Source organism: Mycteria americana, chromosome 1 (assembly GCF_035582795.1).
Source record: "Mycteria americana isolate JAX WOST 10 ecotype Jacksonville Zoo and Gardens chromosome 1, USCA_MyAme_1.0, whole genome shotgun sequence".
NCBI lineage: Eukaryota > Metazoa > Chordata > Aves > Ciconiiformes > Ciconiidae > Mycteria > Mycteria americana.
The window spans coordinates 137759407-137784669 of NC_134365.1; the positions used below are offsets into that span (position 1 = coordinate 137759407).

At 42.4% G+C, this 25263-nt stretch overlaps 1 protein-coding gene across 3 annotated transcripts; it reads right to left on the reverse strand.

The window, feature by feature from the left end:
- Positions 1–310: 310 nt before the first annotated feature.
- ZRSR2 (zinc finger CCCH-type, RNA binding motif and serine/arginine rich 2) lies at positions 311–19975 on the reverse strand. 3 transcript variants are annotated; one of them, XM_075521885.1, is made up of 11 exons: positions 19853–19975; positions 17739–17818; positions 17495–17594; positions 17096–17204; positions 16061–16147; positions 13834–13872; positions 11885–12000; positions 7301–7514; positions 4884–4939; positions 4616–4725; positions 311–3976 (listed from the first exon to the last, which is right to left on the reverse strand). In XM_075521885.1, the coding sequence occupies exons 1-11, from the start codon at positions 19897–19899 to the stop codon at positions 3495–3497; spliced, it is 1440 nt and encodes a 479-aa protein (XP_075378000.1). In that variant the 5' UTR covers positions 19900–19975; the 3' UTR covers positions 311–3494. The 3 variants fall into 3 exon arrangements, with proteins under 3 accessions (XP_075378000.1, XP_075378008.1, XP_075378018.1); XM_075521893.1 differs by lacking the exon at positions 19853–19975 and adding an exon at positions 18868–18902; XM_075521903.1 differs by lacking the exon at positions 19853–19975 and adding an exon at positions 18710–18754.
- Between the last annotated feature and the right edge of the window lie 5288 nt (positions 19976–25263).

A 25263-nucleotide genomic window follows, 5' to 3' on the forward strand; every position in this document is an offset into this window, starting at 1 on the left:
ACGTGCGCTTGTTCCCCCTCGGTGACAAAGGAGGGCCTTGCATTCAGCGCGTGGACGCGCGCTACGCCTTCTCACCACCCCATGATGGTGGTTCGCTACTCCGCACAGGCAGAAAGGGCGAGCGCATGGAAGCAGCCGCCAGCCAGAACTGGAGGGCACGCTGCTGCCGGGGGGCAAGCCCGCTTCCCAGCTGCCTAAGCGCTGCCAGGCGGTAATACTTGCTGCTGGTGCTTCCCACCACACTGCCATGACTCCCCTTCTGCCGCTGGAAAAAAGCGACCTTACTGCCCAGCTCGGCTGTGTTCCTGCTCCCCACCCTGACTGCGAAAGGAGCTGTCTGGCAGGCCCTGCAGGAGGGGCCCCGCTGCTGCCCTAACCAACTTCTTGCAGCAGTGTGTGAACGCCTGCTTTCATAAGCACTCTGAAGCACCTCAGTGATCTTGCAGAATTCACTGTTGCAAAAAAGAATTTTGAAAGCCACTGCCTTTAAGCAGTCATTAAAAACAAAACAAAACTTGGCTGATATTAATTCACTTTATAAGGTCCTTTTCTGTGGAATACGCAGAATAACACGCAGCGAGAACAAGCTATTCCTTGCAAATTTAAATCCTTTCTGTGTTCTGGGGCTTCTCCCCTTTGGAAAAAAAAGAATTAAGCTTAACGTTTAAGAAATTCTAGTCTCTTTGTCTCTTCAGAATAAATAGCTCACTCAGCTAATAAGGAAACACAAAACCATGCATATAACACTACTTAAGATTATGAAGTAGGGAAACAATACTGAAATACATGAACTCTGAAGTCAGAAAACTGGTTGAATTCCAGGTTTCATGCTAACAAATGCAAACTAAATGTCAGATCTACAGCACTCCATTTCTGTGTAATAAACAGACTGCATGTGAAAGTGAATGATAGTTACAGCTACCAGTCCTACACTGCACAGATACAGCCAGTAAGGTTGGGTCCAGACCTCAAGAAAGCAAGCTGAAGCTTCAGCCATTATAGTAGCAGAAATAAAGTATATTTAAATTTTTACATGCATCTCTGCGCAAATCTTTTTTTTCTTAATTATAAGAACTTTTTTTTAAAAAAATACAGCAGCTCAGCTTCCCAGATCCCATTACAAAATTGTGGGGACAAGGAGCCCAATTACCTGTGGAATTCTCACGTGGGTCTTAGTTGGCACTTGGTTTCTAATCCTACAGAGGCCTACTTTGCTTATTTCACCCGGCTGGTCGCAGGTTCCCACCACCCCTTCCACCACTTCGTTTGCGCTCAGTACCTGATTTCGCTCAGATAACGCTCAGCGATAGCCTGCTGCACGGCACAGGGTGTACAACGTACTACAGATGGCGTAAGTCAACTCTTCCACCCCAGAGCCTTAACCAGCAGGCTAGCCAGCCAGCACGAGTTGTGGGACGCATGGCAGCACCAGTGGAAGGAAGATGTCATGGGCCTGCTGGTAGCACGTCTCAGCAAGTAGGAAATGCCAGTTCAGTTCTCCTCCAGGGAACTGAACCAGAGTTTGCCACATTCTGCACAAGTGACCCAACTAGACAAGTGAGCATCTATGAAAAAATAGAAACCTAGGGGAAAATCTGTCTGGAAGGTCTAGTCAGAAAAAGATACATTATGAGAAACCGGTGGTCACAAATTTCTCAAATAGAATTTAAAACTTAGTGCTGTCTACTCTTGGAAATACGCTTTTCAAACAAAGTTATTACTTCAAAAGTTATGCTATTAAATTACAATCCTATATCTGTTAATAACTAAAACATTTAATGAAATTAACTAAGCTACAATTCTGCCTACAGTTATGACAATATATAGTGAAAGTCGGGTTTGAACTGAACATCAATATATAGCACTTTTGTTGTATTACTCCATATTGGACAACAGTTACACATGAAAGAAGGAAAATGTATAATCAGCATGCTAGGTGCAGTATGCATTTAGAAAAGCAAAAATATATATATTATATCCAGAAGCAATGTTCACCCACTCTTAACTATCTTGGGGAAAAAACATTCTTGCTGTGAGGAATGCTATCGTAAAGTTCGGATATCCAGATTTTCTACAGGACTTTATGTTGTATTGTTGGAGTCATAATGGATATTTATTTGGGAGCACTTCATGTCTACTTTAGGCTTCTAACTTAGGTGGTCTGAACTGTACTCTGAAGGCAGGAGCCCAAGTTCTTTGGAGAGGCTAAAGAGAGGGAGGTATCTCTGCAGACCGTTCAGGGCACCTGCACCTTCAGTGCCACAAACCGCTCTCTCCAAGCGTCTCAGGACACCTAGGTGCCTCAGTGAAATAACTGAAGTTAAGCAGCATGAGGTACAGTCCATCTAACAGCACAAACTTGCATTTAAAAGTGAATAAATATTGGTAAGGATTTATCTAATTGCAGGTACTTTGCTAATACAGCTATCATTTCAAAAAGGTTTTGTGCTGATAACTTCATTTTTATGTACCGTACTCTCCACCTTGACCGTAGGGAAGCTAGGCAGTAGGGTGCCTTAAACTGTTTGTAAAATAAGCCTAAAAAGGCTTTAAGTCAAGTCCCCCTCTCCAAAAAAAACTAAAGTATTTTTTCAGGTATAAAACCTTCAGTTTCTTTAGCCACTCTGCAACCATCTTGAGCCTTCACAACTACATACATGCACCTTCAGTTACCAGCTGTACACTTTTCTACCACTCCACCACAGGTTAGGCAGGTTGTTTCCAACTACTCATGGTACGCAACCAAGAGGTATGCAAAGTATTTTCTGTCCTCACTCGAGGATTACAAGTGCATGGTCCCCGCTCTTACTTGAGGATTAAGGTACTGAATAAATTGATTGTTTTTCTGTGTACTTCCTAGTTAGCTTTAGTCTACTGGAATCCCTACAGGCAATTAGCTCAGCAGCTTAGGGGAGAGAGAAAAATCCAACACTTATGACCACAAAGCTCCTACTGGGCAAGTATTGTACAATCAAACAGTGATGTCTTTTAGATCCCTTTTCTCCAACTCATAACATGATTATATTTACTTTGTCTAGAAAGAGATTTCCCATAAACAGACGGAAAATATAAATGGCAGTCTTCTACACAGACTTCAATTTGCAGTATGCTGTGGTGTGAATTTACAGCACACTGGCTGTTCTGTACTAACTCCTTACAGGGACAGTAAACACTTAACACACACGTAACACAGAAATAAGCATATACCAAATAAGCTTTACTTCTCTTTCTATTTGTACTCAGTATGCATCCAGATGTTGCAGCAGTTCAGAGGGACAGAGTAGCTAGAGTACTTGACATTCACACCTTATATAGGACTTAAACTTTTAATTTTCTGAAGCTTAGCACACAATAAACTAGGTTCCTTTATTAGGAAGAAACATTTTAATGTGCAAGAACACTTTATTTGAGTTTCAAATATATCTGGTGCCCTATTGGAAAGATTTCTTTGTCAGCTCTATGTTTGATCAACTAGCAACTTCTAAAAGTAATTCTCACTTTGTTTTGGGAGTTTCACTATTTTTTCCTCTGCTGCTCGATCTCTTTTTACCCCTGCTCCTGGATCGAGAGGAACTCCGACTTCTGCTCCTACTGCGTGTTCGACTATGACTTCTGCTGCGACTGCGGCCTCTCCTCTTTCTCCCCCTGCTGCGAGACCTCCTCCTTTCTCGACTTCTTGACCTGCCAGACCGGCGCCTTCTCTTGTTTTTGCGGCGATTCTTTTTTCTCTCAGACTCTCCATTTCTCCGGTAAGAATGATCTGGGCTTGGGCTGCCTCTCCTCCTTGACCGGCTGTAATAGTCATCACGATGGCTCGTTCTGTTTCTCCTTTCAGAGTTTTTAGACAACTGATTAGTCCGTTCAGGAGAAATACGTATGTCTCTATTGGCCTCCCAAAACTCATTGTTTGGATTTTTGAATACATGAAGAAAGTTGCAGTGTTTCCCTCTTGGACACTTCTGCCTTTCAAATAAGCCTGCAACAGATTAGGGTTTGCTTTTTTATGAACCAGACCTATTAAATCTCTTTCTTCATTATTTTCCTACTGGAAAGAAACTTACTAAACTGAATTTTGCTTCTTCAAACAGAAAAACATGCATCTGACCACCTATCAATTTAATTCCCGCAACATTATTTTTCAATATGTACTTTTCTTGGAATTAACTTTAACAGCTATGAAGGTTTTAGCTTAAAACAATTTTCATAAATAATGTTACTACCTTAATCTAAGAATGTAAATATAGATAAGTCAAATGTGATAGTTACTGCTAAGAACTGTTGATGGTTCAGAAACTGCTGTTGCTTTTTAAAGAGATAAATTACTACTTCCTGTAGTTCCACCTTAAGATTATTATTTCCAAAGCTAGGATCCAAACTTTCTTTTCCAGTCCAAGGCAAATCCACTAGAACGATTCAGACACTTACGTGACATGGTGTGAATATTCCTTTTCTTTCCTAGATCTACACAAGCAAGTTAGCATATTTGTCTTCCAAACAGAAATGAACTGCAACATTAGGCAGATCTGAAAGCCACAGGCTAATTCCCTCTTTTTCACTTCCATAAGTACTCTTTCAATAAAACACATTCTCTTTTCCAAGTGTTTATGTGACTCACCACATATAGCAGTTTTCCACCTTGTCACAGGACAAAATTCACAATGAAGCTGTCGGCCTGCATACCATCGTCCACTGAATAGCGCAAGAGCTGCCTGACAGTCCTTCTCCCTTTAAAAAGTAAAAATCACACATAGCATTATCATCATACAATCATTTAAGATGTTACTTACCAATTTTAGGCTCCCATTACAGTATGAGAATTAATCACTTGGATTATACAAACAGTGTTCACCGTTCTAAAACTTAGTAAGATTGTGAGTACTTACGACTGATACTGGACATACACATTTCCTCGCAGGTGAGGCTCATAGTTGCAACTGACCTAAGGGGATGGAAACATTAAGTTAGTGCAATGGAAGGTTTATGCTATACAGCAGCTCACGCATGTTGAGATGGCAGCCATTCCGATTTATGACAGCTCATCAATAGGAACTTACACGTGATTTTCTTCTGAACACTTAGTTTTAGCCAAATAAAAGGTTTTGAAGAAAAAAAAAAAAAAAGGAAAAAAAGTGCCCTTCTGGCTTATGTTTGACTGTTTCCAGCATTATGCTTTGATTAAAACTGGGATCTCTGCTTCACTTAGTCCACAAGACAGCTTGTACTCAATTGTCTCGCACTTGTCTGGGCCAACCCTACTGTGCAACAGCCAAATCCTGCTCTGAAAACAATTAGTAGTATCCTCATGTGGAAATGTGGGATTCATTATCGTAAGAGAATCTTCAGAGCAATTTTGCTTCACAGCATCCCTGTGAGATGAGTTAGAAAAGCTGAAGTCACTCGCTTTCACTGTACAGTTACGACACACCTTTTTTTCATAATAATTTAGCAAAGTATATCTAAAGCTGTCAAAAATACACAATTTAACTTCCAAAAGCTTGTTGCTAGTTACAAAGAATTCTGAAACAGGCAGGCCCAAGCAGGCTAGAACCCAGTTCTCCAGGGCAGAACTGTGAGCCCAGTCTCTTTTGCCCCCAGGCCTCTTCTGATATCCGCACCAAAGGAGGCAAGTGGCTCTTTTCATCGCTGAACCCTGACTGGCCCTCAGAGAGTACCTCTCTGTGCACTGGGTTAGGCAGGGGCTTCAGACACAACAACAAGCAGTTGTATAATTAAATATTACAGAATAAGCAGTCAAACTATTTGAGATAAACAACATCAACACAAGAACAAGCAAGAATGATTTTGCCACGGACACTTTTGGGTGGGAAAAGAAGTGTGTTTTGTAAGGATCTGCCAGATTCTGGAGTAGCTTCCCAGAAAGAAGAATAAAACCTTGGGCTACATTGGAACAGGAAGTCAGCTGGAAGAGGGGGTGTGTATAATCTGATTCTAAATGGTAGCAGAGACTCAACTAAATCACAGCTAAGATCCTTGCAGCCAACACGTAATTTCTAAGCATCTCTAATATAATGAAAATGCCCAGGAGAATCATATTACAGTTGCACAATTACTTCAGAAGCTAAGAAATGCCACACTAAAAGCTCTTACCCCATTATTAGTCGTAGGGACCCAAGTGTGTGCAACTTAGCACAGCTGCATATAACAACGATGATACGAAGTCGAGGATGAGTTTGATGGTATGACAGCACTTCAACCCACACTCCACTGGGAATCTACATCCCGCCTTCTAGGATGGAGCACGGCTTGCTAATATCCCATGAGTCAAAATACGGAGGGGATAGCCCTCCAAACAAGTGAAGGTTTCTTACCTATAAAGCTCATTAGACAACTATTGAAAATTCACTTTTTCTACTTTCCTCTTGCTTGAAATGCTAATACAATCTCAGTTCTGAGGCAGCTGTCCGTAGATGGAAACAAAAGGAGAAAATGCACCGCGTGCCTCCTGGTGACTGCAGAAAAGCAGGAATGGCAAGCAGAAAGGGATGCTGCAGTAGGTTCTGCTACAAGGAGATTTAACCATCTATGCTGCATATTTTGGGGCAACATGGGACTGTTAACACACATCATTCATCTCCGAGGTCTTCATTTACAGGTCCCTCTTTTTCCCCCCCCGATAAGAAATCATAAATGGGAAGAATTCAGGAAAGAACACTGAGCAAACCAATGCAGAAACTAAGGGTGGATGGCAAATCTCAACACCATTTACGTAACTTACCTTTTTATAATTCCTCCTACTGAAATATCTACTACCTTTTCAGTTCAGTGTCATTTGATTTTATTTTATCCAACCAGTCCTAAAATGAGATTGTTTGGGTGTATACTCCAAATACATTTTATACTCCCACTATTTCATTCCTTAGGCCCAAATACAATAGCCCAGATACATTTGTACTGTCTAACAGTCTTAGTGGACCCTCTGGGGCTTCTCACGGGCTAAGTAAAGAAAGGACTGTGAGGTAAGTGGACTGTTGAGCAGTATGAATAACTTGCAACATAAAAGCACAAGCTTTTATAACACTTCAGGGGCACTGGAGAGAAGATTCACCCAGAGTAAGACAATGCTCTGTAACAGCAGTGACAGGTTTACAGGTGACATGAGAGATACATAGTTTGCTGTAAGGACACTCTATAGTTCTCTAATGTACGTGGGATTTAGCTAGGGCATGCTGGACAGAATTCCTGTTAAGGCTACTAAAACACAACTAATGTGGTATATGTTACGTATTTAAAAAGCATATTTAACAAGCGTAACAAACGTATTTAACACTCAGATGCATACCTTGAATTGAACAACCTTCCCCACATTCTGAAACTCAGGGAGCACGTCCTCATAGAACTCCAGGAACTGCTGGTAGGTCTCCTCATCACTGTACTCAAGACTCGCATCTGTGTCATAGTCATCTCTCCGGCACTGCTCCATGCCAAAAGTAATGAACATCCCTCGGACGAGTAGTGTCTTACTAGATGTTGGATAGTTATGCTTGCGAGAACACCTGGACATTTGTAGTGAAGAAAGAAAAGTGACAACATCAGCACTTTCAGCAGAAGATGCACTTGTTGAAACTTCAAACGCTTGCCATTTTGAGTAACAGCTATTACAAAAGAAAAATCCGTTAGAGGAAGATCAACATATTTAAACAAATCTTTTGGAAGTGAGTTTGCGTATAATCTTAATGCTTTCTGCCATGCATAAATACATTCTTGCTGAAGAAAAGCACGTCTGCAAAAGCTATAGATACCAGTAACACAACAAGAGCTAAAGTAATTTCTTTTAGGCTACTAGGGTTAAATGTGTTCTCCATTTCTGAAGGGCTTTACAGAAAGACTACTGACAATCTTTTAAGACATTTTAAAGCAAGTCCCTGCTCTTCTTTTTGCAAACTGAACAACTTTTACTGAAGTTGTTCTCATCATATGGGGGAGCAGGGAGGGAGGGAAGGCACATTTAGACCTGAAGCTGGATGAGTATGAGATGGATATTTTTCCACTTTTAAAAAGATGCTTCTTATAAGTAAGTCTTATCTTAATCTGCAACTTCTCGGCAGCCATAAAGTATTAGATCTCCCTCACCGTCTATCATATTCAGGCTGCCTCCCTCACATGCTGAAATACAGTTCTTCCCCACAAACCTTTAGGTTCAGTAAGAACACAGATGTTAGCCTCCATGTTTATTTCACGGTGCTTTATGATCTCCGTTTCAAACACTTCCCCGAGCAACTGGGTCATGCACTCTCCAACACATTTCTCCTTTTTATGACATGATCAGAAAAATAGTCAGACTAGTATACTCTCTTTATCTAGCACTGGCAAAGCACAGACAAATTGGAGGGAGGTCAGGTCTCAAAATAGGCAATTACAACCGAGACTTCAGATAGGAAGTTTCTTTCTGCATCCAGTCAGTCAGAAATTGACTCTCACTTTCTGGTTGGCACCTTAGACTTCAAAAAACAAACAACAAAAAACAAAACTCCAAAACTAAAACTGGAGACAATTAATTTGATTTTTTTTTTTTTTTTTACATTTTAGAAGCAGCTTCATTTCACTGTTCTATTTGAATGATAGAACTCAAAATATTATACCCAACCATTATTGTCTGTATACAAAATGATTATAGCACATGACAGAACAAAAGGAACCCCAAGGAAAATGAATGACCCAAAACTCAGTATTACTACAAAATATTAGGGTTTGAATTACTGGGCAAGTTAATAACGGTGAACTCAGCCAGTTTTAGCTTCTTCAAGACATAGTGAGCTTTGACAAGATTCAACAATTACTTTACTGATAACATTGGCTCTCGATTTTTCACCATCATGGTCCATTTCAGCTTCCAACCCATTCTTCCAGTCCTCATCCTAGCTGTACCTCAGTCCTTCAACTTATGGTCAACACCAGAGGTTAAAATGACCAGAATGTGAAGGAAGCAGGTATGTGAGGAGGAGGAAGGAAGACGAAGGAGAGGTAGCCGAGATCAACAACTACAGGTGAGAGTAGGGCAGAATATGATATTTCTCAGTATTTATCTACCAAGCCCATTCATAGTTCAAAGCAAAACTGATTTTTATCCAATCCATAATTAATCCAAGGAGGTAACCTCCATTAAATACCACTGAAACAAAAATACTGCAAAGATTACAAAGAAATCAGCATTTGAAAAGCAAAAATGCTGCCTGCAGTGAAATAGCTGCCCAAAGTTTTATTTAGGAATTCAACACATATTTCAGAACAGAAAAAAGATGAGGACTTGAAGCTTCCACAGGGTTGAATTATCATATAATTATCCACAATATACATCACACTAAAACAAATTACTTCTAGGATAAAGAAAACTACAATAGATGGACCACATATGGTTCAGTTATACAAGTTAGTGAAATAGCCTTACTAGTTTATGCTGAAGATTCATGTAATAAGTATCAGAGTCTTTCCCTGCTAAGCTATTTTTCCTCCTTAACACACACAAAAATTCAGGGATTATCTAGCCAGATATTGCATTTGGGTAATCATCTTTAATAGTCACCAATGAACATGTACTCCATGAACCCATTTATACTTTATGCTTCCTCTATGTCCTCTGGCAACAAGTTTCGCCATTTGTTTCATATGAGAAAGTACTTTTTTTTTTTTTTTTAAAGCTGGTAAACACTCAGGGACACCTAATTAAACTATTTCATAACAAAAGCAAATAATCCTTCCCATCCTGCTCAGGAGTTCAACGTTCATCTGCCACAGCCCTCTTCCATCATCTCTTTCAAAGCAGAGTCTGGACTAGTTAGCCACTCCTCCTAGAGAAGCTGTTCTCTGATCATCTTGTTATCCTTCTCTCTTCTTGCCTTTTACTATACTCTCTTTCTGAGATAGGGAACACACCCATAACAGTATAAAAAAAAAAATCAAGAATGAATGTATCATGCATTTAAACAGTATAAAACAGGAGAATTCTGGAAGCTACACAGCAGCTTTCTCAACTGTGCAGATGTACCTTAACTTGCTTTAGTCCATTTGAGATTTTATTTTATTTTTTTAAAGATGCAGCATATGCAAATTAGACAAGATAAAAGATATCATCTGACATATCAGGCCTGTACTAATAGCAGAAATCAAATATATTCTGTCTGACTGTATCTGTGCATCTTTCAGAGCTAAAGAAAAGTCAGTTTCACCGATGTAACCAGAATGCACCATCAATAATATGCCGTAACAATAAATAGTTTAATTCCAGCCAGGCAACGCTTTTGCTCTCAGTCACAGAACAGAATCACAGAATCATTTAGGTTTGAAAAGACCTTTAAGATCATCAAGTCCAACCGTAAACCTAACAGCGCCAAGTCCACCGCTAAACCAAGTCCCTAAGCACCACATCTACACATCTTTTAAGTACCTCCAGGGATGCTGACTCAACCACTTCCCTGGGCAGCCTGTTCCAGTGCTGGACAACCCTTTCAGTGAAGAAATTTTTCCTAATATCCAACCTAAACCTCTCCTGATGCAACTTGAGGCTGTTTCCTCTTGTCCTATGGCTTGTTACTTGGGAGAAGAAACCGACACCCACCTTGCTATACAGCCTCGTTTCAGGTAGTTGTAGAGAGCAATAAGGTCTCCCCTCAGCCTCCTTTTCTCCAGGCTAAACAACCTCAGTTCCCTCAGCTGCTCCTCAGAAGACTTGCTCTCCAGACCCTTCACCAGCTTCGTTGCCCTTCTCTGGACACGCTCCAGCACCTCCATGTCTCTCTTGTAGTGAGGGGCCCAAAACTGAACACAGCATTCGAGGTGCAGCCTCACCAGTGCCCAGTACAGGGGCACGATCACTTCCCTAGTCCTGCTGGCCACACTATTTCTGATACAAGCCAGGATGCTGTTGGCCTTCTTGGCCACCTGGGCACACTGCCAGCTCATATTCAGGTGGCTGTCAACCAACACCCCCAGGTCCTTTTCTGCTGGGCAGCTTTCCAGCCACTCTTCCCCAAGCCTGTAGCGTTGCATGGGGCTGCTGTGACCCAAGTGCAGGACCCGGCACTTGGCCTTGTTGAACCTCATACAATTGGCCTCGGCCCATCGATCCAGCCTGTCCAGGTCCCTCTGTAGAGCCTTCCTACCCTCAAGCAGATCAACACTCCTGCCCAACTTGGTGTCTTCTGCAAACTTCCTCAGGGTGCACTTGATCCCCTCATCCAGATCATTAATAAAGATATTAAACAGAACTGGCCCCAGTACTGAGCCCTGGGGAACACCACTTGCGACCGGCTGCCAGCTGGATTTAACTCCATTCACCACCACTCTTTGGATCCAGCCAGTTTTTTTACCCAGCAAAGCGTATGCCCATCCAAGCCATGAGCAGCCAGTTTCTCCAGGAGAATGCTGTGGGAAACAGTGTCAAAGGCTTTACTGAAGCCTTGGTAGATGACATCCACAGCCTTTCCCATATCCACTAAGTGGGTCAGCTTGTCACAGAAGGAGATCAGGTTGGTTAAGCAGGACCTGCCTTTCATAAACCCATGCTGACTGGGCCTGATCACCTGCTTGTCCTGTATGTGCCATGTGATGGCACTCATGATGATCTGCTCCATAACCTTCCCTGTCACAGAAGTCAGGCTGACAGGCCTGTAGTTCCCTGGATCCTCCTTCCGGCCCTTCTTGTAGATGGGCGTCACATTTGCTAACTTCCAGTCGACTGGGACCTCCCCGGTTAGCCAGGACTGCTGGCTAACAATGTCTAGTTCCATCATGAATAACAGAACCACATCCAAATACATGAAAGTACTTTATATAGCAATTTTTCTTCAGTTTGTGGATGACCTCATGAAGTTGCTTCCCTTTCATCTCTCCAAAACACTTCTATGCTGGTAAATATTCAATTGATTACCTGTCTCCAAATCGGCAGGAACCTGTTTTAATATAAAATGGGCAATTTGCTCTATCCTTCTCTGTTCCTATATTCTCTGGGGGCTCTGGGTTATGCCAGGTCACACCATTCTCCAGCTGTGGAAAAACATCAAAATACACAGAAGTTAGAAAAGAATAAAGAGATGTAATGTAAAACTACCAGTGATATCCACATGCAATTATGAACACTGTGCTACTACAAGACAAGCTGAAACTATTTTAAGCATTGTTTTATAAAGCTGCCCAGTGCCTTAGGTCTCTGGTGATGGAAACTTCTTTTCTTGATAATTGTTCAGTTTTAAGAACAAGTCTATATTCATAATTTTTTTTGTTGTTGTTAAAAAGAAGTCACCAAACTGGATGTTTTCTTTTGCTAAAGGAAAAGCTTCTTAAGATTTTATAACCAAAAGAGTTGCAATAGTATTTGTTCCTGAAACAATGATTTCATTTGTCATCTACGAGAATTACAAATATTGGCACAGATTCTTTCCATTCAGGTAAGCCCATTACCTACTTCACTCCAGGACCCACTGAGCAGCACTTTATACACCTGGCAGATAGAAAGCTAGGACTATTTACTTATTTGCCTTTGCAACAGCTCAAAGCTCAGTAAGGTTATCGCTATTACTTTTTATGCAGCTAGAAAAGGCTAAAATAAAAGTAACCTGCCAAAGGCCAGAAATTAAAAAAAATTAAATTCATAGTTAGCACTGGAATTAAAAGCCTCCATACTGCTCATCTCAGGCCATTAAGGTTTCTGTAACTGAAAATGGAATTATCAAGTTGCAAGCGTTGATCGACTACAAACAAAACACACATTTTAAAAAGGGAATTTTTATTTTGTTAGCCAAAAGATCCGTGAAGCTGACTAGCCTAAGTTCTCATTTTAAATCAACTGAGAACTGTTTCTTCACAAGCAGTATTTGACCCTGTTACTAGTTCTGTTCTTGACTCTCAGCCATAATTTTCTTGCAACAAAACAGCACTGTCACTTCAACAGTGTCAACAGTAAGTAACTGAACCCTGAACTGATACTATAATCAAGTCTCTAATACACCACATTTCTGCCTATTCCCTTGCAAAACCGGCTGCATTTTGAGCTTGAGCTCTGGGAAGGTAATAGTTCAGAGCATTTTTCTACTCATATTATGAAATAAAGGAGTTAAGAGTCCCTACCTAAAAAACTGTTTAAACATAATTTGGAACTGAATGCAACTCCAGTGTAGCTATGGCAATCAATATACAATGGGTTAATTAGGTTAAAACTTAATTTTCAGATTCATGCAGTGGTTTAAGCAGAGCAAGAATCTTCACAAGTTTAACCGTATGACAGGGATAAAAAGCCAAATTATTTTCCAAGGCAAAAGGAAAGGCTGAATTCATCCTCTCTAAGATTCAAATGAAGACTGCTGTTTTCTTTACTACACACTGCCAGCTTGAGATCCATGCTCTTCCAGGCACCAGAGCAGTCAGCCGCTTTCTCCCCCACCTTTTTTTTTTTTTTTCCTTAAGGATCTGTGCCCTCCTCTACTGCTAAACCCTTTTATTTAGAGCCTGCCATCTGCTTAAAAAAACAAGTTTGTCTTGCCACCCAGAAGGACTGACAGATTTATTTAGAACTCCAATTCACAAATAAACCATCATGCAGTGTTTTTTAACAGCACACGGCAGTATTTCCAGATTCATTTTGACTCAGATCTCCTGAACAGGAATAAGCATGCACAACTGCACTGCCACCAACCAGCCAGAAATATGCTTAATTATGTTCCACCCAGTAAATAGTTGTTTACAGCTCCTGCAAGCCACTACATATTAAATTTATTCAGGCCATTAGGTTCTTGAGAGCAGATGGACAACACGCTAGAAGGCAAACACCGGATGGCAATTAAATTACTTTTCAGTTCTTCTTCAAAACGCCTCTGAGCATACCTGGCTTTCAGCTTGATCCAGCATCCTCTGCACAGCTGCCTATAAATGGTGCAAACACAGGACTAGTGAAAACCCTGAGGACACGCAAAACATCTGGTTTCTTTAGTTAAGAACCTAATTTACAATACTCAATGATTATGCGTAATAAAGGTTTGATGGGGTTTGCTTTAAAAACTGAAGTTTTACTTTTGCTCTGTAGCAATTCATGTACTAGAAAGCCATTAAAGGATACATCAGATAAGACCCTCATGTAGATGATTTTCTAATCTAAATGCTAGACAACTTAAAAAGTTTCATTTTCTTCTTTTTTAAAACTATAATTGAACTACTGAATACTTAATTATATCTCCTGCTCTAGTACTCGGTCTGGTTACAGTTAAACTCATAATCATTTAGGGGCACTAAACTTTTTAACTTAGAACATTCTATGTAACACACAGAAAAACACATTGCTTAGTGAGCCTCTGTTAAAGCAAAACATATGATATTAAAGTTTCTTAACAGTTAGAAGTTCACTGTATCCAGCCTTCCAAATACAGAAAAACAATGAGGATATTCTGTCCCTTCCTTCTTCTAAGTGGGCTGAGCAAAACAATAAAGTCACTCTCCAAAACTGGCTGGAAATTAGTTCTAACAAATTATTCTAAGAAGTTCCAAGAAAAAAGACATTTAAACGTAACCAATACAAGAAAATATGCTAGCATTGTTCTAATTTGGAAGAAAATTAATTAAATTAAAAAAGAGGAAGAGCAAATAAAAAATAAAGAAGTGCAATCCAAGATGAGGACCCAGACAGCATCTGATACTAATGATCAAGTATGTCAGATATTATCCACCCTATTAAATAAATAAATAACCAAAACCAAAAAGCCACCAAACCAGAAAAATCTATTTTCTCATCTTAGGGAAGGAAAAAAAGTATGTTTTTTAATCAGTAAGTCAAATTCTGACTAAACTGCTGTTTCAAGAGACAGGCCAAATCAATTGAACAACGTTCTGCTGCTGAAATGGGTGGCTCCACTCCCAGCTGGGTACTCAGTTTCCCCCTGGGTGCCTGTCAATGCCCTCTATGAGCCAATTTAGCTCACTAAACCAGTAAAATAGTAACCCAGAAAAAAACACCACAAACAAACCAACAACCAACAAAAAAGAAAGCGGCTTTCACCTAGTTCAGGGAACCAAATTAGCCCACTGAGGGCTTGGACAAACTCAAACTCAAGGAGAGGGAAGGAACAAAATCCTGTTACCATGGTTCAACTCTCTTGGAACTATATCTCAACCTTAAATAAAGGACACGATCATCATTTTCTCTCCCTACTCTGCAAAGAGAGAAATGGACACTTAACACAGGAGGAAGTAAGACAGGAAATACAACAACTGCTGTTCTTCATTCCTCATGCAAGCATTGCTCAATCAGTGACACAACCAACTACTAAATGCAGGAGACAATACTGTTTGCTCCTGTCTCTTCTCCTGCTGTGGCTACAAGACACAGTAACAAGACACCTCCCAGTGAAACAACTGGAATCTTTTGCGATTGTGGAGAAACTAAAATGTCCGGATCCTAGAAAGCTGCAATCCCCCTTTACTGGCAATAGGCCAGGCCTCACGTTGGATTTCTGTACAGGACATCTTACATCCAGGTCATTCAACTTCTAAAACTTAAGAAGAATGTATCGTTAACATAAATGTTATCAATGACTAGTATCTTCAGTATCATTTTTTTCTCCACCCAAGGAGCTCTGAAAAAAAGATACGTCCTGTTGGATGAGTCATGTAAAGAAGAGCTGTAATGTATCTTTTGATTAAGAACTGTGTTAAGGAACAGCAGCAATGTAATTCCATATCCTTATTGGGCATTTTCTTCAACGCTGTGTTCAGCTGGGACATTAAGCAAGGATTATCTTTAATGTATGATGCAAAAAGTGCACATATCAGAACCTGCATTCACAGCATGCCTTTGTATTTAACTGATGTAAAAAATTACATGCTATGAACAACCAGATGCGCTAAAGCTAGTTATCCTTCTAGGTATATGGATTCACTAGATCCTCTTTAACAATAAATAATAGTTTCAGGAATTTAGACAGAATGGAGAGAAGAAGTAACTAACACATTTATATGTTTGCTGATTAGAATAAAATCCCTCTTCAACACGCATGAACTGTTGCATCTGATAATGTAAGAGGATATGTAACATGTTTATCCGCCCACTGCCAGGAATCACCTCTCTCTCTCTCTTCTCCTGTTGTTTCTGCTGTGCCACTTCTCTCTCTTTTCTTTGCTGCTCTTCCCATTCTTCTTTGATCTTCCTCTTTATGATAAAAAAATATTTTAAAAAATTATTTAAGGAAACAAATGCTTTATAATCAGTCAAATTCAAAACTATCATGTTGCATTACAACTCTGTCCTGGTTTCGGCTGGGATAGAGTTAATTTTCTTTCTAGTAGCCGGTATAGTGCTGTGCTTTGGATTTTAGTATAAGAATAATATTGATAACAGGCTGATGTTTTGGCTGTCGCTAAGCGGTGTTTACACTGGTCAAGGATTCTTTCCCCCTTCAGCTCCCCATGCTCTGCCAGGTGCCCAAGAAATGGGAGGGGGCACAGCCAGGATAGTTGATCCAAACTGACCAAAGGGCTATTCCATACCATATGATGTCATGCCCAGTATATAAACTGGGGGAAGTTGGCCAGGGGGTAGCGATCATTGCTCGGGGACTGGCCGGGTGTCGGTCGGCGGGTGGTGAGCGGTTGTAATTTTTTTTTATATATATTTTCTTTTTTTTTTCCCCTCCCTTGGGTTTTGTTTCTCTCTCTCTCTCATTGTTTTTTTTTTCCCCCTCTCATTATAATTCATTATTATTATTACTATTATTTTGTTCCAATTATTAAACTGTTATTATCTCAACCCACGAGTTTTCTTACTTTTGCTCTTTCGATTCTCTCCCCCATCCCATCGGGGGGGGAAGTGAGCGAGCGGCTGCGTGGTGCTTGGCTGCCAGCTGGGGCTAAACCACGACAAACTCCTTGACCATTAAGTTCTCATCCAGTCATAAGCAACTAAATCTCTTGACAAAAACCCTTTTAAAAAGTCTTTTTTGTTTTTTCAATTTTGCTCTTCTAGAATGAAGAAAGAAGAGCTTATGCTTTCAAACATACCAATGTCAAGGAAACTGGGTCCACTACAGAACAGTAAACACTATTACACTAAGTCTACCTTATTGCCAGACACAACTGTAACAATCAGTTTATACATCACCTCTTCTTCTTCTTGACGTTTTCTTGCAGCCTCTTCTTTTTCTTTCTTAAGCTTGAACTCTTCTTGGGCCTTTTCTTCTCTCAGCAACCACTGCTCATGTAGTTTTTGTCTACCAAGGAAACCAGATACCACTTAGACAAAATCTAATGACTACCCACAACTGATGCAATTGTCATGCATACAATCCAAATTTATTAGTTCAGCAATAACTACAGCTTATCTAATCTTTAAAAGACAAAATTCCACAGGAATCATTCAGGCTTTAGAAAAAAACTGTGTGGCCTGAAATATACAAAAAGGATTCCATTTTACAGAATATATTGAAACTTTCCAAAGTATCAAAATGGAATTGACTACAAACATATCTACTGCATATATGCCATTTTTTTGATTTTTCACCTTTCTGCCTCAAGTTTTTTTTCTTCTTCTTCTTCTTCCTCCTCTTCTTCCAGTTCTTCCTCTTCCTCCTCAGAGACCGATTCATCTTTTTCTGTAGCTTCTGAGAAAAAACACAAAACAATGCTTCTAAATAACTGGATGTTATAGTCAGCAAAGATACACAAAATTATATCCTTTTAAAAAACCAAAAAGATAAAAAAAAAATCACTACTAGTTCCACTGACAATAGAAACACTTCAGTTACCTGAGTCTCTTAGTTTGGCAAGAGCCTGCCGCTTTTTTTTTCGCTTTTCTTTCTTCAGAATAGCTCTGTATTTTTGATGGCTGAAGATGAGAGAATATTATTTACATCAAAACACCCAAACAAAATATTTTTACTGTCATACATGCACTCAATTTACATCAGCAGTACAAAACCTCGCCAACTGCAAAATTAACAGCTATTCATATGAAACAGTAACTCTACAGGGACATCTGACACGACAATGAAATCTGCAGCTATGCTGTTAGAGCTGCATGTGGACAGCAGCAACGATCACATATGGACACAGCGCAGAGGGTCTCATCCTTCTTCAACTCTGCAGTACTTGATGTTACCACCAACTCCATGAAATCTCCCTTAGCTCCTGAAACTTGGTCACTAGATAAGATTAGGGAGAAAAATTTGGGGATCTCTTACCCTGTAATTTTGGCACACCTTTCAGCACATTCTAGGCTTCCTCTCTTTTACACGGTATGAAATTTTAAGTCCCTTCCCTCCTCCCTTGATATTCTCTACAGGCAGCAGTCTTAATGTATAGATAACAAAAGCACACTTAATAGCCACCACAGATAATGCTCAGGTCTACCCTTCTGCTGCTGAAGCTTGGCCACTCATCCTTGCTTGTCTGACAGCTCTGCAAGGCTGCCCACAAACAGCACCATGTTTTCATTATGGTTAAAAACCCTCTTAAGTATCTGAAAGCCTTTTTGTATCAACCCCTTTTCTGTCATTTTTCATTCTAGCTCTTTTTTCTAGCCAGTTGGTAATGGAAAAACAGGGGGGGAGGGATGATCTTCAACTCTTGTTATTCTGCCATACCAAATATTGATGGATGGTCAAAATCTTCCCATTTTGCAGTATGTAACTTTAAAAGATTCCATAGGTATAACTCGGACAGCCAAAACCTCACCCGCCTCTCTAACCCTTCCCTTCAGGGTTACTCACAACCTCACCATCTGCACACCTGCATGTGCCTTCGATAACATCGTGGTGGTTATCCTGGCAGCAGAGTGCCTGCCCTCAAAGACCAATACCTGACTGCAAGCTCTGCCCACATCTGAGCCTTCTACCTTTGATCAAGCAAGCCTAGCGACTCCTCCTGTAAAGTCACCTGCCTGAAAGGAATCTCATCCGCTCAGCAGGTGCCTAGAGCTGACAAGCAAGGATACCTCCTTCCCAGTTCCCAGGCTTTCTTAGGTGCTCTTGAAGCCCAAGGAAGAAAGAGAGCAACTCTCCTCACTCCCGGGCCACAGCAGCAGATGAGGAGATAGGCAAACAGCTGAAGCGTACAGAGCAGCAGCGTCCCAGCCGCTTCAGGGCTGGGGCTCGCCTCTCCCTCCAGCCACACGGCACTGGCGAGCAAGGCCACTCCAGCAAGCGGGGAGTGTAGGTGTTTGCAAAGACCTGGAGGCCGGGACCGCGGGTCCCATCATCTGCGGAGGGGACCGGCCGGGGCTCAGCCCAGGCACGCACATGCCGGCTGCCTCCCCGCGCCGCGGCCTCACGCCGCCCCACGGCCGCCGCCGCCGCTTCCCCCGGGCGTGGGGAGTTCACCCCCGCCGCGCCAGCAGCGCGAGTAGGCGGGCCGCAGCGGAGGCCCAGCGGCGGCCGCCCGAGCGCGCTCGGCCGGGGCGCAGCAGCGCCGGCTCCCCCCGCGGCCGGGCCGGGCCGGGCCGGGCCGGGCCGGGCCGGGCCAGGCCGGGCAGGAGCCCCGGCAGCGCCAAGCGCCCCGCGCCGCTGCGCCCCCCCTACCCCCCGCGGCCCCGCCCGCTTCCGGCCCCGCCCCCCGGGCGCCCCCCGCGGCCCCGCTCGCCGCCCCCCAGTGCCAGGCCGCGCTCCCAGCCCCTGCCCCCACGGGCGCCGGTTACCCCCCCGCCCCCGCGCGCGGCGGCGGCGGCCAGTCGGCCATGGCCGCTGCCGCACGTCGCTGCGCCACTCCCAGGCCCGGCCGCGAGGCGGCCTCAGCTTCGGCCGCCGCGCGGCCGGGCGGCCTCGGCCGGGGCTGGGCCGTGACCCTCCTCGGGGACCCCCGGGCCCTTCCCCTTCCCCCTGGAGGCGGCGGGGAGGCCCGGCACCGGCCTCGGCCTCGACCTCACCTCAACTTCCCCAGAGGGGACTCGGGCAGCAACATGGGCGCCGCCATCTTGCGTTACCAAGGGGATGTCACGTGACCCCACGGCGGAAGGGCGCAAAATCCCTTCCGGCAGCCGAGCGGGGAGCGGCGGCGGCGGCGGGTGGCGGTGCGAGGGAGCGCGCGTGCGCACACGCACGCGCAGTGGGCGGCCGTTGGGGCGCTGGTCTCTCGAGCCGCTTGGGGGAGGACGGCTGAGGCCGAGGCCCGGCCTCGGCTCCCGGAGACGGGGAGTGGTGCGGGAGGGGGTGGGCAGCGCAGTGACCGGAATGGGACGGCTACGGAGCTGGGTCGTTGGTCGGGGCGGGCAGCGGCGCCTGCCCTCTCTAGGCAGCCTCGTCACTGAGGAGGGTGTCGGGAAGCACAGGGGCCGGCGGCTGGGGGTTGTGGTTTTCCAGCCATTCTTCAGCCGGTTGTAGTAACCATCTGAAGCTACAGCTCTAACTGGCTGGGTGGTGAATGCGGGGGAAAAGAAAACCAACTTTGGGTGATTACACAGAACCGACTAGTGCAGCTGCTTTCAACATGCTTGTACGCTGTTAGAGCTACCTTTGCAAAATCCAGAAAAGCAGACCAGAGCAATTCATATGTTAAAAGCTGAGGTGGAGTTTGTGTTACTCCTCCTGTCAAAGACATTTAGGATTCAGTGAATGCACTGAAAAGTGGCACTTCAAATTTCAATTTACTAAACTCTCTTTAAGAAAGACCAGAAAAGAGTCAGTCTATTGAACCTTTCATGGCGATAGCTATAATTTTCCCAGCCCTTTTGAGTAAAGCAGTGCATGTGGTGCGCAGCATCACAGCTAGCCTGGGGTTCTTCTGCACGCTGCAGTGTCTGTGCTATGTGGATGCTCCCCAGCTGTAGTAACTAGCTGCTGGCAGCTTGTGCTCTGTAAGTTGCGTCGGTTACTTTGTGAAATACGTGTGGAAACGTGAGGTGTGCTATGCCTGCTACGAGGCGAGTTTCTAGCGTGTCTCTCAGCTGCTGTGAGCACAGGTGATGGATGGCTGCCCGGGCCTACAGCCTCTTTACAGCTGAGGGAAGTCCCAGCTCCAGTGTAGCAGGGGTACACCAGACAGGTATATTGGTGAATTAAACTGACACTGCTGATATATTATCATCATCATCATCTCTGAGGCATACTACCTGTCTTGATTATAAACCTATTTCCTGGCAGGAAATGAGTTACAATGCACAGACCGTCATGGATATGATGGGTCGAAATATGCAAGTTGTCAGTAACCAGTTCCTCAGTGGCATGTGTTATAGATTGCAGCCTTCAGAGGCAGTGAATTTGTAGGTTTTATTTGGGCATGTTTTGCATAGCCATTAATAATGTACATTGTTGATTAAGATCTAAATTATTGTCATAAACCACAATGTAGGAGCTTACTTCATATATCCTAGAGGTAGTATATTGTATAAATAGTCTGAGCTGCTGGCAGTGAAGCATACCAGAGCAGGCTTTGTCAAAATCAGAGTAATTGACTGTGCTGTTCATTAACAGCATAATGAGTAGCCTCTTATTTATTCTGAAGCTCAGTGACGTTATTCAAAGCAAGCACGTGACTGCTATAGTCAGCAGTTACGTTTGCTATTTGACCAATGAATATTCAGACCATGACCCTTCTGCTGTTATTTAACCGTGTTTCAGATTCTAGATTGTCTTTTAAAATGAAGGGGTTGACATCACTATTACTGTTTGCTTGTGCAGAACATACATGTAAAATAACACATAATTTGCTGCTTCTTAGATGCTGAAGATGGCAGCATTGTGCATTTTACACCTGATGAACCATTGACACCCATGAAAGTTTTGAAAAAACACAACCAAATGTGTTTCATAAATCTTATTTAATTAAGGAATTACAACTATAACTTTTCATCCTCCTTTTAACAGAGTAAGTGCCGTAACAACAGCCTTCATTTAAACTACTTGTAAGTCAAAATTGAGAAATTCAACAATTTCTTTCATTGGGATGCTACATTTCATTATGGCATTTTCCCAGTATACTTGGGTAAAGAACCGTCTTAAGCTTATATATTTGAGTAGTGAAAAGGAGGATCTCTTTATAAGAAAACACAAAACAGATGAGCTATTACAGATACTCATCATGATTCTGGAAAAAGCTACCGTGCCTCTTTGAAACAGGAATACAATAACTGCGTTTTCCTCCATTTTGTTCATTCCCATTAATTTATACACGTAACAGCAGCTCGATACTCAACTACAGGTGCAGAATTCCATACAATTTAATTGGTGCAGTGTCAGAAAGAAACAAATATGGCATTCCACGCAAGAGGCAAGGGCCATTCACATCTTCAGAGTAACGTAGCATTCTGGTCAGTAGTTGTTAGCCCTTACGCTGAGGGCTAACACTGTACAGACCACAGGCCTTTTCAAGCATAGTTTTGTGGAAACCTTCAAGTTTGTGGAACTCACTCTTCCATGTTTCCTACAGAAAAATACACCTGCACAGTATAGTACTATGTGAACCCCATCATGCAAAGGTTGATACCAGGTGCACTGATTATGCTTCACAGAATAGCACAGAACAGAGAAACTTTTCTCATCCAACTTGCAGTTACATACCATATTCCATTATACATCTCTGCATGTTTTGTAAGGTCTATCCACAGAACTATGCATGTGCAGTAGACCAGCTCTGAGCAAGAGTACAGGTACTCCATTTAGCACACATTTGCACTTCGTTTCCATGTGGTTCTTATGGTTTCCGTTCCTCTCCTATTTCCTACCAGTGTGGACCGACATAAGCAGATAAGAAGGGTTCACTCTCTTTGTTGTATGCCCAAGCCCCGTGGGGAAAAAAGAAAGATACGTTTTAGAGGCATACAGATTATTTAACAGTTGTCCTCATCATAATTTTTGCCATATGCTCCAGTAGAAGAGCAGTGCATTTCCTTATGGAATCGTTCAGCTTTTATTTTCCTGGCTGAAGAAAATGGACGTAGGAGAATGCGTGGGAAATGTCAGTAAATCAGTAGCGTGGATTTGGTTGACTCAGCACACGTCGATTAGGAGACATTCAGGAAGTGTGGGTTTGGTATGGGAAGTGGTCAGTTTTAATTGATGCTTCAGGGCTCTAGATTGTACTATAAAGTTAATAATGAAGTGGCGGCAGCAGCAGCATCCCTCAACATCCCCTCTAAGCTGGAAGTTTCTGTTTGTTCATCCCCAGTGCCAGCCCCGTTGTGGGCAGTCCTCGGTGCTTTCCACTGCAAAGTGCGCGGTTCAAGGCAATATACGTGAACTCTAGAGAGTGCATCCTTCCCCCACCTATTGCCTAATGGCTACGCTACTGTCTCAAGGGGTAAACAATTTCTCACATACTGCCCACTTCTGTGAGCACTGATAAAAACTCCATTACCACGTAAGTCACTTTTGCATTATTACAGTGATGACAGTGGTGGCGGTCCTCATCCAACACCCCGTTCCCCCAAAAGTTACTGGAAAAAATCCCATTTAATGAGACTTAGGCTGGACATGTATCAGCCAGCCTGGTCTATTCGATGATGCTGACATCACTTAGATCCTAATCTCACTGACTTCTGAAGTCTGCAAAAGACGTGCAGCATTTGTTGTTGCCATTGCACCCAGGGAACTGCAAAGCACTGTGTACAATTAGATCTGCAGTTCTCCAGGTACATTTCCATGAGTGACTAATGCTGACAGCACATTGAATCCTTCCTCATAAGAGTTGAACACAACTATTTAAGACTAAAGATTAACTTCCTTGGAGTTTAAAACTGTTAATTTGTCAAATTTGAAAACTGAGGTTAAGTTTGGCCATAGCTGTTAATTAACTTATATGATAGCTATCAATATTTTACTTTCCTGGGATTTTCCATTTCAAAGACATTGAAAGAAGCAGAAAAGTACACTGCTAATCACATTGAGAAGATGGAAGGGTTTTGTTTGTTTTACCAAGTCATATGCCTTCTTGAAATTTCAGTCCTCTCTTGATTTGTTTGGAAGTCCAAATTATGGTATATTGTTAAGTATATAGATACAGATAATAGATGAACTTCTGGAGGTCACAAGCACTGAAAAAAATTACAGAGGTACTGTTATTTTCAACCAGGCAGGCAAATTCATGTACTACAAGAAGAGAAATAGTTCTTTGCACTAGTTCAATAATATTTCTAGGATGCAGATCATGTATGAGATTCTGCATGGCTATGACCTGTAGCTCAACAGTAGTTAGGAAAAACAAAGTTACTATAAAAGAGGAATTATTTAAAAATCTAATACCTCACAAAGTACTGCATTAAAAACATACCTTGCATATATGCATGTAGATTGTTATTTGTTCAAGCAAACTGATGCCTGACTGATTAATCAGTGACAAACAAATGCAGACGTGCTTAAACAGTGCTACATAACTCGCCAAAATGGGAGAAAAGAGGCTGGGCAGAAAGTTATCCATGCATGTAGATTTATTACAGAGATACAAAGTGTCAAAATGTCTGTCTTTTTAGATTATGCTGATATACTCCATTTGTAACCTGAAAAGTTACAGTGCTTTTTAAGACAGTATTTAAAAATGTCATTGATTTGAAGAAAAGTTAGCTTTCTACTAACACCTGGTCTAGGCTTGCTTGTCCACCTGGCTTGTTTAAAAAACATGCTGGCTTTGGAAAAAGATTTATAGATGTGCAGCAATCGGTTGATTATGTGCAGTGCTCTGTGCACGTACAACCGGACAAGCGCATGGGCAGTCAGGTGGAGGCATTTGGCATGCATCCAAGTTGCTGTGCACATATACATCAACTGCACGATGCTCTCCCTGTGAGCTCTGAGCTGGGGTGTTTATCACACTGCTTCTTCTCCTGGCCTCTTCCCCTCTCCGCTGGAAAAAATCATTTGTCTTGCTTGCTTGCCAGCAAGACAAATTGGGGAAAATCAGCCATCCTGGTTGGAAGTCAGCAGCCCTGATCAGGGAATCCAGTCATGTCCTCTTGAGGTTGTTCCTGCTGGGCGTCGTGTGCCTTCAACGTACTTTGACACTGGCTCCATGTGATTCTGAGGGAAAGAACTGATTTACAGTGGTTTACAGCAGGGAGGAGTGGTGATGCCGCGTATCGACGCTCAGTTCCATTTGCCTTCTGGCAGCAGGGAAACAACGCTTGGCTTTTCCGCTCTGTTCCTGTGTTCTCCAGTATTTTCCCCAAAAGTACAACAAAGTTCAAATGCTCGTTATTGAAGCAATGAACATGGATTTAGCATGAAACTGATAACATTCACGTTCTTTTAAGATTTTTTTAAATTACAATTTTTACAGAAAACTGATAGTCTTTCATATATCTGTACATATTTTAGTGCTCTCCTTTTGATGTGTGTACATAAAGCATGT

What these genes read in the sequence shown, in the direction of transcription:
- ZRSR2 (XM_075521885.1), bottom strand. Translation starts at nt 19,899, where the DNA reads ATGGCGGCGCCCATGTTGCTGCCCGAGTCCCCTCTGGGGAAGTTGAG. An exon ending in TGCCAAACTAAGAGACTCAG is followed by an intron (nt 17,595 to 17,738) that starts GTAACTGAAGTG and finishes GTTTTTTCTCAG; the next exon opens with AAGCTACAGAAAAAGATGAA. An exon ending in GTGTATGTCCAGTATCAGTC is followed by an intron (nt 4,726 to 4,883) that starts GTAAGTACTCAC and finishes TACTTTTTAAAG; the next exon opens with GGAGAAGGACTGTCAGGCAG.